The sequence below is a fragment of the Struthio camelus genome, chromosome 15 (assembly GCF_040807025.1).
Source record: "Struthio camelus isolate bStrCam1 chromosome 15, bStrCam1.hap1, whole genome shotgun sequence".
Lineage (NCBI taxonomy): Eukaryota > Metazoa > Chordata > Aves > Struthioniformes > Struthionidae > Struthio > Struthio camelus.
The window spans coordinates 11,679,606-11,692,992 of NC_090956.1; the positions used below are offsets into that span (position 1 = coordinate 11,679,606).

The 13,387-nt window shown below is 36.6% G+C and overlaps 1 protein-coding gene across 3 annotated transcripts in view; it reads left to right on the forward strand.

Moving 5' to 3' along the window:
* The window catches only part of PDXDC1 (pyridoxal dependent decarboxylase domain containing 1), a 34,285-nt gene that overhangs the window by 13,123 nt on the left and 7,775 nt on the right, over positions 1 to 13,387 (forward strand). For all 3 annotated transcript variants that reach the window (XM_068907823.1, XM_068907825.1, XM_068907822.1), the window contains 12 exons: positions 486 to 675; positions 3,625 to 3,693; positions 4,180 to 4,258; positions 5,063 to 5,147; positions 5,938 to 5,986; positions 6,092 to 6,193; positions 6,412 to 6,537; positions 7,842 to 7,892; positions 9,108 to 9,171; positions 10,619 to 10,707; positions 11,450 to 11,555; positions 12,685 to 12,856. In XM_068907823.1, the coding sequence (XP_068763924.1) occupies positions 486 to 675; positions 3,625 to 3,693; positions 4,180 to 4,258; positions 5,063 to 5,147; positions 5,938 to 5,986; positions 6,092 to 6,193; positions 6,412 to 6,537; positions 7,842 to 7,892; positions 9,108 to 9,171; positions 10,619 to 10,707; positions 11,450 to 11,555; positions 12,685 to 12,856 (1,182 nt within the window). The remainder of the gene's footprint in view (positions 1 to 485; positions 676 to 3,624; positions 3,694 to 4,179; positions 4,259 to 5,062; positions 5,148 to 5,937; positions 5,987 to 6,091; positions 6,194 to 6,411; positions 6,538 to 7,841; positions 7,893 to 9,107; positions 9,172 to 10,618; positions 10,708 to 11,449; positions 11,556 to 12,684; positions 12,857 to 13,387) is intronic.

Sequence of the window (13,387 nt, forward strand, 5' to 3'; positions counted from 1 at the left end):
TCACAACAAAGTTTGCAAGTTTCTGCCCACGTCTGTCATATTTTCTCTCTCATTCCGTTTTTCCTAACTTAGAAATTGAGGAATGCCATGTTGCATTCTCCTTTAAAATTAGTAAACCAGAATTAACATATATGAAACCCAGATGAAACACTGAGTTTGTCTTTTTAATTATTTTTTCCTGCTCTTACTAAACAAAGGCTTTGAACTCCTTTGAAGAAATTTTTAAGGCCACAGATGTTCTCTTTCTTACTGTATCTCTGAGTTGAAATGAAAATATATACTAGGCTTCCCTCATTGTTAATCTCAGCCTGTCTCAACAAAGTTTCCTTTTATTCTACTTTATTCTGGGTAAATAAAAATCTTTTATTTTTTTTTTAATCTTCTTCTTTTGCCCTCTTGTGATCTCCTTAAATGGTCAGTGATATTTTAAAAAATAAACTGTATATTGTTTTTGTTGGTCAATATTTACTCAGTTTTTCTTGCAGGTATGAAAATGGGTCAGCTTATTATCATGAAGATGATCGTGAAGGTCTCTTAAAAATCTGTCGACTTGTTATTCACACACGCTATGAAGATTATACAGTAGAAGGATTTAATGTGCTATATACTAAGCAGCCTGTTATATACATTAGTTCTGCAGCTAGAATGGGATTGGGCCAAGCTCTCTGCAATCAGGTAAAGTGAATTAGTTGAGGTTTCAGCTGCAAGTAGAACCTGTCTGGCTACATACTGCCTATTGGAAGTTTAGATTTTAAAAATCTATTCAGGCTTTCCCTGGAAGAGACTGGTATTTTATACTAGCAGCTCTCTTAATTGATTGTTAATTGGCTAGGACCGGTGGTGGTTTTTGTTTACACCCATGTGTCTGCTTGGAAGGTCATCTGTTAGAAGTGGAGCTTCTTCCAGTTTTTTGCCAGTGCTGCTAAGCCAGCTGAAGGCAGGTATCCCCAGGCAAGGTGTCTCTGCAGCACTCCTGTTCCATCCGCACGTTTGCTCGTTGTCTGGGCAGTGTTCCTCCTGAGCAGATTCCCTTCATTCTCTTCTCTTCCTTGTCTTTCTGTGGACATAATAGATTTTTATAGCTTACACTATTATTTATGTTTTCTAAGAGTGAGGATGATGTGTCTGCCTTGTTGAAAGACACTATGATAAAGAGCATGACAACGTGAAGAATGCAGACTGAGCCTGGGCCTCAAAAAAGTACTATTTTGATTTTAAGAAAAGCAGAACTGCCATGGCGATTTTGAAAATGTACTTATTTTTCTTCAGGGTAGAAACAATAGCAATGTGAACAACAGCAATGCAATGAAGGGGTAAAAGTCCGAGATTGGTTTAGGTGGAAAAACCATGCTTTGACACAAGCCAAATATGTGCGAGATAGTAATGCTAAAATATTAAACAGTATTGGTATTGCTTTGTTAATTGGCATTCCCAACACAATTACAAAGTGTAGACAGTTAAAGTCCAAACTGAGAGTAACCCAGGTAGCTGTAGTAGACCATACATTTTAATTAAAAACACTTATCTGGAAAAAATACTTTCAGGCTGCATATACAGTCTGTATTTTGCAGCAATGGTAAGGTGGGAGGGAAGGAAAATTTCTGAGCATTTCCAGGGCAATGGGCGCATATACTAGCTGCTAGCCTTTTTCTTTTTTGAGGAGGTAGGGTGGATTTGGCAATTGTGTCTAGATTTCATTGCACTTTTTCCAGAGTGGAAGATTTGCGAACACTGAGTTATTGCAAAAATTGTTTTGAATGGTCCCTCTTAACTCTTACTGACAAAGCATGATCATTTTTGACAGGCAAATGATCTAAGGAGAAATAAACTGTACTCGTAAGATTACCAAAACAAAACAAAAAAAATTTGGTTTAAAGAAAGCTGTTTTTTCCTAATTATGTTTAAAACTTTTAATGTTTCCAAGCATTTACCTACCTGAATGCTTACAGAGTTCAGTAAGTTCATTGAGGCCGTGTACTGAGGCACTTTCCTGTTGTATACCTAACATTCAGTGGGCTGCTGGCATATTTAAACTTACCATGGCCTGAAGTGAAGGCTCAAGTTCTTAGCGCCGTCATTCTTCAAGTCCTTGGAGGAGTGTGGAGGTACAAGTAATGGAGATTAAAAATGATTTTGAAGATTAATGTTACGTTACTTTGCTTTCCTGGCAAAGGTTTCTTATTAGATAGGCTTCTCGGAGGAAAAAGTAGCTTCTTGAAATCGGGCCTATGCTTTTGGTAAAAGTTTTTGTTTGTTTGTTTTAATTAATAAATGAAGGAAGAAGGTGGCCAAGGGCTCTGGAAACGTCCCTTGGGTAGTACATGGGAAGAAAATCGGATAAATAAGGATGCCCTAGTGGACAGAGGAGGAGCGTTGGTGAGCGGACGGCTGTACTCTCCCTCGCTCCTCTTGCGATCCTAACTGTTCATAGTGGCGTTGATTGTTCAGGTGACGAACGCTAGAAGACTGAGAAACAGTGAGAGGAGAGAATTTCAATACGCTTCCAGTAATCACTGCTATTTCAGCATATTTCTGTGAAGGACGTAGAGGTGGCATTACTTTTTAAAACGGGGCTGCGGAGGAATGAAAATGGTACCACAGATTATGGAACTTGTTTTGGTCAAAAAAAAGGCTTGAGGAAAAAGGTAGTGAAATTTAATTGTACAAAGTTTTGTAAGCTGTTCTGCATGTGGTTTTTAATTGAAATTTCTTAATAGAAGAAATACTATCAAGAATCAGTGTTTTGGGTGTAGAGCAGTTAACTACTAATAGTGGTAGTGCCTTACCTTTTCTTTATAAGGTAGCCTATCCTTTGTCAGGTAATCACTGAACTTAGAAGTGATGCTGTTTTAGCTTAGATTTTGAGAAGTTATGTGTATATTGTAGAGGAGATGACCGGATCAGAGTATTCGGATACTGATTCAGCTTCTGTTAAATGAAAGGATAAACACAGCTTGATCTATGACTAGAGCTGCCTTAGTTTACTGAACCCTCTGTTTGAAGTGAGGAGTATGATCAACCAGACTTCAGTTTTCTAGTGATCTTCCAGATTAAAGATTAAAATGTAGGAAAGAATTTGTTTTGTTTTTTTTCCTTTTTCCCCCTTTCATTTTAATAAAGAGTTACCTGGCATTTGCATCCAAAGCAAAGGAAGAACCTCAGACCTGCTAGCATGAACAGCCATCTGAGCAGTGTGCTTGAAGTAGGCAGACAGCTATCTAGTCAGTAGTAAGGTGACTGTGAACCTCCAGTGGAGCCTGACATATTTGGCAAAAAGACATATTTGTTAATAGCATGTGTTAACTGAAGCGTGGCTGAGAAAGTAGGCATGAATTTGGGCTGTTAAACAGGTCACAGGTTTCTTACTAGAAATACTGTATGCACTTCCTGTGCTAAGCAGCAGTTGACTATTGTTTTTCCAATCTTTCTGTGTTCTTCTCTTCGTTAATAATTTGATCATAAATTTTAGCAGGAAACTTGCTTTAAAATGTAATATCCAGCTTTTTATTACTGTGCTTTCTATTTTCTGAGTTTTGTTGCTTAATCTGTTTATTTCTGTGAATATTTGCAATGAGTATCCTAAAGCATGGCTCAGTTGTTCAAATTCCATCATTTTTATTGCAGCTAGGGTTACCCCTTTCTTGCATGTGCCGTGTGCCTTGTAACACTATGTTTGGATCTCAACATCAAATGGTAAGTTTATTTGCCTTCCTGAAGACCTCTTACATTTTGTGAAACATCAAGTGAACGTCAAGAACGTTGTTAGGCAAGAATTATTAAAGTGTTCACGTTTTCAACCTCTGAGTTTTCCATGTTGTAACTGTACAAATCTTAGGTTGAGATCTTCTTAAATGCCAGCAGCTTCAATCTTGGTCTTGCATAAAGTGCTTTTTAGTCCAAGAGCTTGTTTAGAATATGTATAGTAGGGGGTGTGTTTACAAAGTACATGATGTTTTTGTTGCATTTCTCACAAATGTTTTATCTGACGTTTTTGGGAAAAAGAAACTACAAGTCATAAACAGAAAGATGTTAAGAATTTAATCAGGGGATTGGATTTAAAAAGTTAAGGATGCCCTCCTTTTCTATTCTTGATATGTTTTTCCAGTTCAACAGAAATACTTCTGTTTTGTTTGACACATGCATTTATAAATACATATATTTTTTTCTTATTGATAACAGGATGTTGCTTTATTGGACAGATTGATTAAAGATGATGCTGAATCCGGAAAACTGCCTTTGTTGCTTGTGGCCAATGCTGGTATGTGCTGTGAACAAACAATAGCAAAAAAGCACACCGTTTAATGAATGCATAAACCCAAAATAAAAATATATATTTCTTACACGGCTTAGTGGTTTTGTGTCAAGGAGTATCTTAGTGACCACGCAGTAATTAGCTGTCCAGAGGGATGTTAACATAACTGATTCAAAACCGGATTAAACTGTTACAGATCTGTTTGTCAGTTGATGTATTAATATGACTAAAACATGGGGTTTGGGGAAGGGGTGTTTGTTTTTAAATGAGTGCAAGTCTCCTGTTAAAAATTAGTTTCACATTAACACTTGGAATTTTTATTGCGTGCCATCAATTTTAGCTTTAAAAACTGTATTTTTTCCTCTAGATAATTAAGCAAAACTGCTCATGAATAACATTGTTTTAACTATGAATGACGTGACTGTTACTTGCTTTGGATTTGCCGAAATATCTATGATAACAACCTTGGTTTCCGTTTCTTTAGTTGAAGTCATACTTTAAACGAATGTATTAAAAGCCTCTTCAGTTCTTAACTGAGGCTGCTGAATTTTTGAATGCCTAGGACATTTAATTTTCTAAGTATTTTAAAATTATATTGTCAAACAAAACGTGGCATCTTTTAATTTTATCTGGAGTTTTAATTGTTCATATGTCCACAGTGAGCAAGATGTAGTGGGCTCTTTAAATATCCCCCTTCCTACTCCTGTGTGCAACTTTTTCTCAACAACAGTATGAGAAATCCTCTTCTCGTGTAAAGTCCTGGTTTGCATTCTTATCCTTCCGGACTGACTTTTTTCCTTTTCAACAAAGGGACCCCAGGAGCAGGGCACACAGATAAGCTTGGGCGACTGAAGGAACTTTGTGAGCAGTACAATATGTGGCTCCATGTAGAAGGGTATGAAACTTGAGATTTATTTTTATATAACTATATTCATAAAGTCTGACTAACGGATAGCGCACAACTTTACAGCTAACAAGCTAGTAGAGCGTTGTTAAATTTGTCACCGTACAAGATACAAATTGTTTTACATATACAGGAGTAACTACTTGAAGTGGTTATTTCAGCGTAGGTTACTTTTACTCAGGTAGTAGTTTTATCTGCCCTTGCTTTGAAGAGCTTGGAATATGAATCAAAGAAGACTTTACAGGACAATTCAGGATGGTGATTGTTAAGGAGAAAGGAGGATGGAATGGGAAGAGATGACACTTTAATGAAGTTTGTCAGGAAGACTGCTACAAGTGCAGTGGGCAAAATAACTGGAAGGAGGAGTAAACCTAAAGGAAAAGGAATTGGAACCACTTAGACAATGTTAATAAAGACGCCTGTGCTCTTAGATTTTTTTGAAGCTGGAGTAGAGTCTGTCTCTCTTGATGTTTCATTGCATGGTGTTATATTTGCGTGCTGTATATTTCTCGTACAAAACTGGTACTGACCTATGGGTAGGATTTGGAGAGATGAATTCCCCAAAGGTTGGACTGATAAATTTTTAGGTTGAAATTAATTTTTAGTTTTGAATTTTCAATCTCAGAATATTAAACAGAGCCATCTACTGCGTAGGTAATACAAAATATATGAATAAAAATGACCTCCCTTTACCCAACAGCATGAAATATTTAAACTGAAAGTTAAAGTGCTCTCTCCTGATAAATATTTAATAAGCGTTGAAATCTCTTTATTTTTCTAGCGTGAATTTGGCAACTTTGGCTTTGGGTTATGTCTCCTCTTCTGTACTGGTATGTTTTACTATATCTAGAAACCTTATGATGTGCTCCAGATTTTAAGGTCATGATCTAATCAAGATATATATGGTTTATATTCTGTTTTGTAATAAACTTAAGGCTGCTACAAAATGTGACAGCATGACTCTTACTCTGGGCTCCTGGCTGGGTCTCCCAGCTGTACCTGCTGTGACACTCTACAGGCATGAGGATCCTTCTTTGGTATGTTTTACTTCTCTGTCATTATTGTCAAGGTCTCGCAACTGCAGTTGCGACCATGGTGTAGTGTTTTGTTCTTCCAAAGCATCTAAATAATACTTTGCAAAAAATCCCCTATTTAAATTGTGATGCATTCTGTAATGGGTAAAAATTGGAATGAATGGATGATAATTGGGGGAAAAAAGCTAATCATGATTCTTTTGTTTATTTTCCTTTTTTAGTCCTTAGCAGCTGGGCTGACGTCAAGTCAGCCTGTAGAGAAGCTCCGTGCCCTGCCACTGTGGCTCTCCTTGCAGTACCTAGGCCACGATGGGATTGTGGAGAGGATAAAGCATGCCTCACAACTGGTAAGCAGCAGCTTGTTGGCACGTTGTTTACCCATACTTTGTTTCTGTGATTATGGATCGAGCGGTATTCTTAAGACTCTCTTCGTCGTCTGATTTAATAGCTTGAATATCCAAGTAGCAACAAAGTTTAGGTAGCAATGACAGTACAAGTGATATCCAGATGGCTATCACAGAACACAGTTGTATTTAGGAACGTTTTTATAATAGCTGTTAATGTATTTCGTTAATTATTGTGCTGTATTGCAGAAGACTCACCTGGAAATAATGAAATCATTGATGACTTAGCATATTAGTTCATATTGTGTTATGAACAAATTATGAAAGAGTAGTAACATTTGAGGGAAGGATGTGCTTTAACTCTTAAATTGTATATTTTATTACTTTTTCATCAGAAATACTTAACCTTTGTCCTTTCAAAACTGTAAGCTTGCTTCCCCCCCACCCTCGTCACTCCTCTTATTAACTATTTTAGTTGAAAGCTATTCAGAGGAATGCTTTTTTATTTTCCTACTCTGCTAGGCATTTTACTGTTAAGGAGTATTAACTATAAACACCTGACAAGGGATTTCAAAGCAGTTCTTCAAATATAGTCAGAGGTGTGCTGTTTTTGAAGTCGAATCCTTATTCGTTAAAAGTTGAGGTCCGGTGTAATATGCTAGTTAAAAAAAGCACTGGTTATCGCCAAAGCGTTTTTTGTCTTAAATGTGCAGCACTTCTTCAAGATTAGAAGAACGACAAAGAGGCTGTTTTGTGGGAAACAGAAAGTTTCTCCAGTGACTAGTGAAGAAGCTGTTGGCGTGAAAGACCTAAAAATGTGACGAAACGTCATTAGTCATTAAGATTTCGTGGCATCTAAGAATGATCTTTGCTTTTATTATAGTCTATTAATAGTCTTAGACCGCTTTGTAAGAATGTATTTTCTAATGACAATAATTTAGAAAGCTATCATAACCAGTTGCTATGGTAGCTCTGGAAAAAACTAACTATTGGTTCTGCTACGCACTGTGCTGTACTTAGTTGGTAAAGTTTCGCAGATGTTATAAGTCAATTAACTGAGATTTTTATTTTAACAAAAAGCACTTTGTAGCCAGCCACTAAAAATATTAAATATTTTTCCATTATATTCTGAATTTATAAATAAGAACTGGGTGAATCACTGACATTTCATAGGGAATTGTTAACATATTGAAATGATAGTGGTGATTATATAATGTTTATAAGAATAATTTTCAACTTCTAAAACTATGTATTTTATCTCTTCCCCCCCCCCCCCTTTTTTTCTTCCCCCTAATATGATCTTTTAGAGCCAAAGGTTGCTGGAAAACTTGAAAAACCTGGATTTCATTAAAACTTCGGTACAGTTTACATTTAATACCTTGATTGTACAGCTTAGTCTTGGCTATTAAATGATAAGAATAACATTGGTTCATAAGAAATTATAAAAAAAAATTATCTAAAACGTAGCCGTTGTTTTGAAGGTGCTTGGTATCTTCTTAACGAAAGAAATAGAAGCGTTCAATGGAATTGTGCAGCTTGGTTGAGTGCAACAGCAGCTGGCCGCTACGTTGCACGTGTTCCACTGCTGCATGCTCTTGTCACTCAGTCAAGCTGACAGAAAAACAGGCAGAAAGTGTTTCCAGAGGTTGGTCTAGTTTAATACACTGCTTTGTACAGTAATATGTTAATGAAACTAGTTTCCATAAATCTCTCTAATGTATTCTGACTGCCTCTTACCCTGCTTTGGAGATGATATTGTGAACCCAATGAAATCCGTACACAAAATACTTAACCCAGCTCAGATTTTTACAGCGGAAATAGTGTTTTAGAAATTGCATGTTCATTTCTAATTAATTTTCTGTGAGATGTCCTGTTCAGCGAGGTTTTTCTTGTTTTAACTGGTGCTTGATGTTTTGTAAATATTCAGCTTAGTTTTGTGCATCAGTAAATATTCCGTGGATCGCTCTGAGTGACAGTAATCTTTTTTTGCAAAAACTCTTTTTTGAAGATCATTTGAGGCTGTGGGACTTTGAATTGCTGTAGCACTTCTGCCTTCTACCTAGATGAATAAATCTTGTGCTTGTAGGATTGTGAAACCTGGCAAAAGTTGCCTCCAGGAGTTGCCCAGTCCATTTCTCCTGCCTCTCCCCAAAGCAGAATCAATTACGATTTTGTTAGACCTGTTAGAACTTTCTTGCTATTCTCCAGTGGTTCTGGAGCAATCTCTGGGAGAATTTTCTTTAAATGTTAATTTCTGAAAAAAATTAAAGCTAAATACACTTTCTTCACTACCGTATGTTTATGAAGTGAGAAACATAAGCACATTCATCGTAACCCAAGCTTTAGTTACGTATAGCTTAAATCAGTGCAATTCTGCTCCGAGTACTGATTTACTTTCCTGTGTTTACAGTCCCCCTCCTAATGAGTTAACTTCTAATACTGAGATAGTGTGAACATTGTTATTGCTGTCAAAACAAAATGATGTGCTTTTGCTCAGCAATCTTAGGAGAGTATGTGCAGTGTGCAAATATGTGTTTTCACACACTACTTTTTTTTTTTTTTTTTTTGTTAAGGTTGAAGATGAACTGAGCTCTCCAGTGGTTGTATTCAAGTTCTTCCAGGAACATTCGAACAGAGGTATGTAATTTATGAAAAGGGGGGAAGAAGAAAGCCTCTGCTTGCTTTTGAAACTACTAATTTCCAAAATTAGTTTGATTAGGTAAGTGTTATGTAGTACGTGTTTCTTGTGCAACATGCCTTTAAAAAAGGTTGTAAATACAAGTTCTAATCTAGTGATAGAACTCATATATATGGTAACTTCTTTTTTTAGATAAGCGGCAGTGTTTTCGATTTTCATAGCAAGTAATTTTCCGCCTCCTTGGGTGGAGAGATTTGCATATGATTTTGATCTTGGGAGAGGATGATGAAAGACTCCCATACGCAGCAAGCTGTGTTTGAGTACACTGATGAGGGAAGACTTTTTTCCTTAGTTTTGTTCAGGCTTTCTGTTTCTCTTAATATTTTAGTGGCTAGGTGCAAGAACTGCATATTTCTGTTTTTCATTGCATAATGTTGCAATGGTTTTAAGAACAGGAGAGCACATTAGCAATGGCCCTGTAAAACCTGTCCTGGGTACAGCAGCACATGTAGCTCTGTGAGTAGAACATCCCTGCCTGGATGTGCTGGCCCAGGAAGGTGACTTTGTCCCATCAGTTATGCCAGAGATGTCGTGCTGTTTGTATGTCCCCACTCTGACCGTGGGGAAATAGCCAGCTGGGATGAGGCAAAGGACTGCTAAGAAAATTCTAAAGCTTCATATTATGAGTGTTGATTTTGATTGTCTTTGGATTTTTTGTGTTGGGAGTGTGGAAGGGTTGTTTTGTTGCTAGTCTAAGTAGTGGTTACACTTAAAAGGCAAGATTACTCATCTGGGTCCAGTGAAATAATTTGAACTGCTCTATACATTGATGCATTTATTGATAAGACTTTACCAAGGAAAAAATCACCCTCCTGAATTAAAAGCATGTAAAATGTTTGACCGTTGCCACATGTTTTGTGTATGTAATGGGCTTATAAATCCTTAAATTATTTATTATATAATAAATTATATAATAAATTAAATTAGTTATGCCCTACCCCTTAAGTAACCCTTAAAGTGTATATATAATAGCTTTATAATCCTGAATTAATTTTTTGTAGTTTCAAAAAGAAACCTATAATTAAAACTTAATAAAAAGGTAGCTTGACACATCAAATTAAATATTGCAGCCTGCTGTTACAGAATGCTTCTTTTGTGAAAACACTGTTTTCTGTTTCTGTGGGGGTATTTGAACCTCAAAATTTTGGGAAGTATTTTATTAGTTGTTTTTAAAATTAATGTATCTAACTCTTTTACTCCTAATATCTGTTATGTCCACCATACCTTTAAAAAAAAATCCCACTTTATTTTTCTTGAGGTCCAATACATAGTTCAGATGTCTTACATTAGGAAATTTAATTGTCTTTTATCTAAATTTTAGGTTGCCTTTTGTTTACTTAATTAAATAAAAATCCACTTCTGTGATTCTTGTGTCTTTGGATTCAGATCAAACCTCACATGCTGCACAGGCTTCAACTATTCAGCACCCCATAATAAGCAATGAAAGACACGTTTATGACACTTTGAATCAGTGGGTAAGAACGGATGTTTTTCTCTTTAGGAAAAAAGAAGTGAGAGTGTTGAATGTTTCTGGGGATTCATCGGTAATTACAACCCTTTCAGTAAACTAGCTTGATAGTTATTTCTGATTTGTTATCCTTTGCAAAGACTAGTGGGCATTTTGGATAAAAAGACAAATTTGCTCTGAAGCACAGATGTTTTCACACTTGTGATTATTTTACAAATAAAAATTAATTATTACTGGAATTATTATTGAATCTTGAAACTTTTGATAGTAGAAATTTGGGGTTGGAAGAGGCTTGCGGGTGTATTTGGAGACTCTGGAACTTTTTTTTTATTCAGCTAGATATCTCATTGACTATGTCTGTGTATTCATGAAGAGCCTTTCTTTTCCAGATCATAATACAATCAATTTTAGAGAGGCGCTCTTTCAGAGAACTGAGCGCATAACTGTTTGGGATTAATTGCGTAGTAATCATGGCATACTTTGTGTGATGACAGCGTTGAAGAAACTTCTGACTTGTAACACTCATAGCTTACTAAAATTGTGAGCACTTCACGTGTATGTCCAAATTCGTTTTATCACCAGCAAGCTAGCATACTTTTGCTGCAAGAAATAACTCTAGAATTTTGAGAAATACAGAGAAAACTGCTTAGCATGTGGTTCATTTAAACTGTGGGAACGGTCTAACCTTAATCAGTGACTGCCGGAGGTCTGTGCTCTAAACGTTTCTTTAACTGTGTCATTCCCTTCAGCTAGGAGAGCAGCTGGCACAGCTGGTTCCTGCCAGCGGAGTCGATGTGGTAGAACTGGAAGACGAAGGCACGTGTGTGCGTTTCAGCCCGTTAATGACTTCTGCAGGTAATGTTCACTTAATTCAGCCACTTGTAAAAAATTGGATTTGTTATAAAAAATGTACCGCAATCTCCTGATATAAAAGTAGATATTCTCAAGAAGCTCTTTACTCCCATGGTGAGGATTTTTCTTATCTTAAGTGTAAATTGTTTTAAATAAACTTGTCTTAATTTCAGCATTCTGCCATGCCTTGGCAGCAGTTGCCTTAGAGGTAGCTCAGCAGTTCTGCGTGACGCTGCCGCGCTACATCTGCAGAGTCAGACTTTTACTGATTATTTTTAAATTCATTAGGAAAAGCAAGGGGAGAAGCTCTTTGTTTTGACAGTTATAAAAAGAAATATCAGGGATGAATCATCCTTACCCTTCCTCCTCTCAGCTGCTTAACCCAAGGAGAAGATGCATGACCTCTCTTACACAGGTGTTCGGACACTGGAATGGAGCTTGTGTTCAAGTATAAGTAATTAATTAACTAGAATTATTTACTAAAGCTCTGGGGGGTTTCTGTAACTACTGATGTAGGGGGGAAGAAAATCTGTTTTCTGGAAAGTGTCTTAAACTTGATGTTTAAGCTAGCACCAAATACATACTTTGTGTAGATTTAGCATATGCAGAGAGGAGCTTGCTGGGGCTCAGCTAATGCATGATGCCTCCTTTTAACTGCGATAACTTGGGTGCGGTGAATAGCTTAGGCTGTCAAAATACCTTGATGCTGATGTGAGAAGATGGTGGCGTATATAGAAAATTAAATTTTAGAGCAATATTACTTCATGATGCTGTCAGTTCTTGGACAGAATAGGGCCTAATTCATTATCTGTTTGGCTATGGGATGAGAGATTTTTCTGATGCCAGGTGTTGACATATCAAAAAAGGGAGTAGTCTTTATTAGTTTGTAACATGAGAAAATTCTTCCTCTTTATTAGCTTATTTTTCAGGAATCTGTAACCATTTTGACGTATCCTTGGATAGCTTACTGAAGGAAAGACTCTTATGTAGATCAAGATAATTCAAAACTACTTGTAAATTATATTAGGATTGGCCTGTAAAGTGGCTTCTTTACAAAGAGTTGTGTGAATTAAATACAAATAATTGGTATGTCCATTCACATCTATCACATACTAACACGTCAGCTCTTCAGTTTTAGGAACTGAAATACAAGATGTTGATCAGTTAGTAGACTGCTTAAAAATGAAGATACCGGTATTGACAAGTACACTGCAACTGAGAGAGGAATTTGAGCAAGAAGTGAAAAGAACAGTAGGTCTGTTGTATATTGAAGATCTCAGCTGGCCAGGATTAGGTGTTGTAAGGTAAAGTGCATTAGCAGAAAGAAATACATGGTCCCTCGAGTAATGATTTTGATGGGTTGTTTGCTGGTTAGTATCTCTCTTTGCACCCAGTTGAAGCTTTTGAGTGCTTTTGAGAAACTGTTTTCTTTCCTAAAAAAAAAAAAAAAAAAAAAAAGAGTAAACAATATAAAAAGCTGAAGAGCTGCTTTTGCAAAATTAAGGCAACAATTCTAATACTGGAAGCGGCCCGTGGACCTGTTAAATGGTATTGTAACATGCAGGTGCATCCTACTGTATTTAGGCAAACGTAGCCTGCCTTTTTAACTTCAATGGGATTCATTCATTTGCCAAAAAAGTCAAGTTTCTATTCTGATCGTTTGATATAGCCTGTTGGGAAGGCTTCTCTATATTCAAAACAGTTGGGGTATAATCAATATATTAGCTAAAAATCCATTGTATTCAGTCAAACTTGCAGCAGGACATCCCACCCCCCCAACACACACCCCCAGTCTCTGCTTAGAAATGCTGATAATATAAGCTGTCATGTTGCTC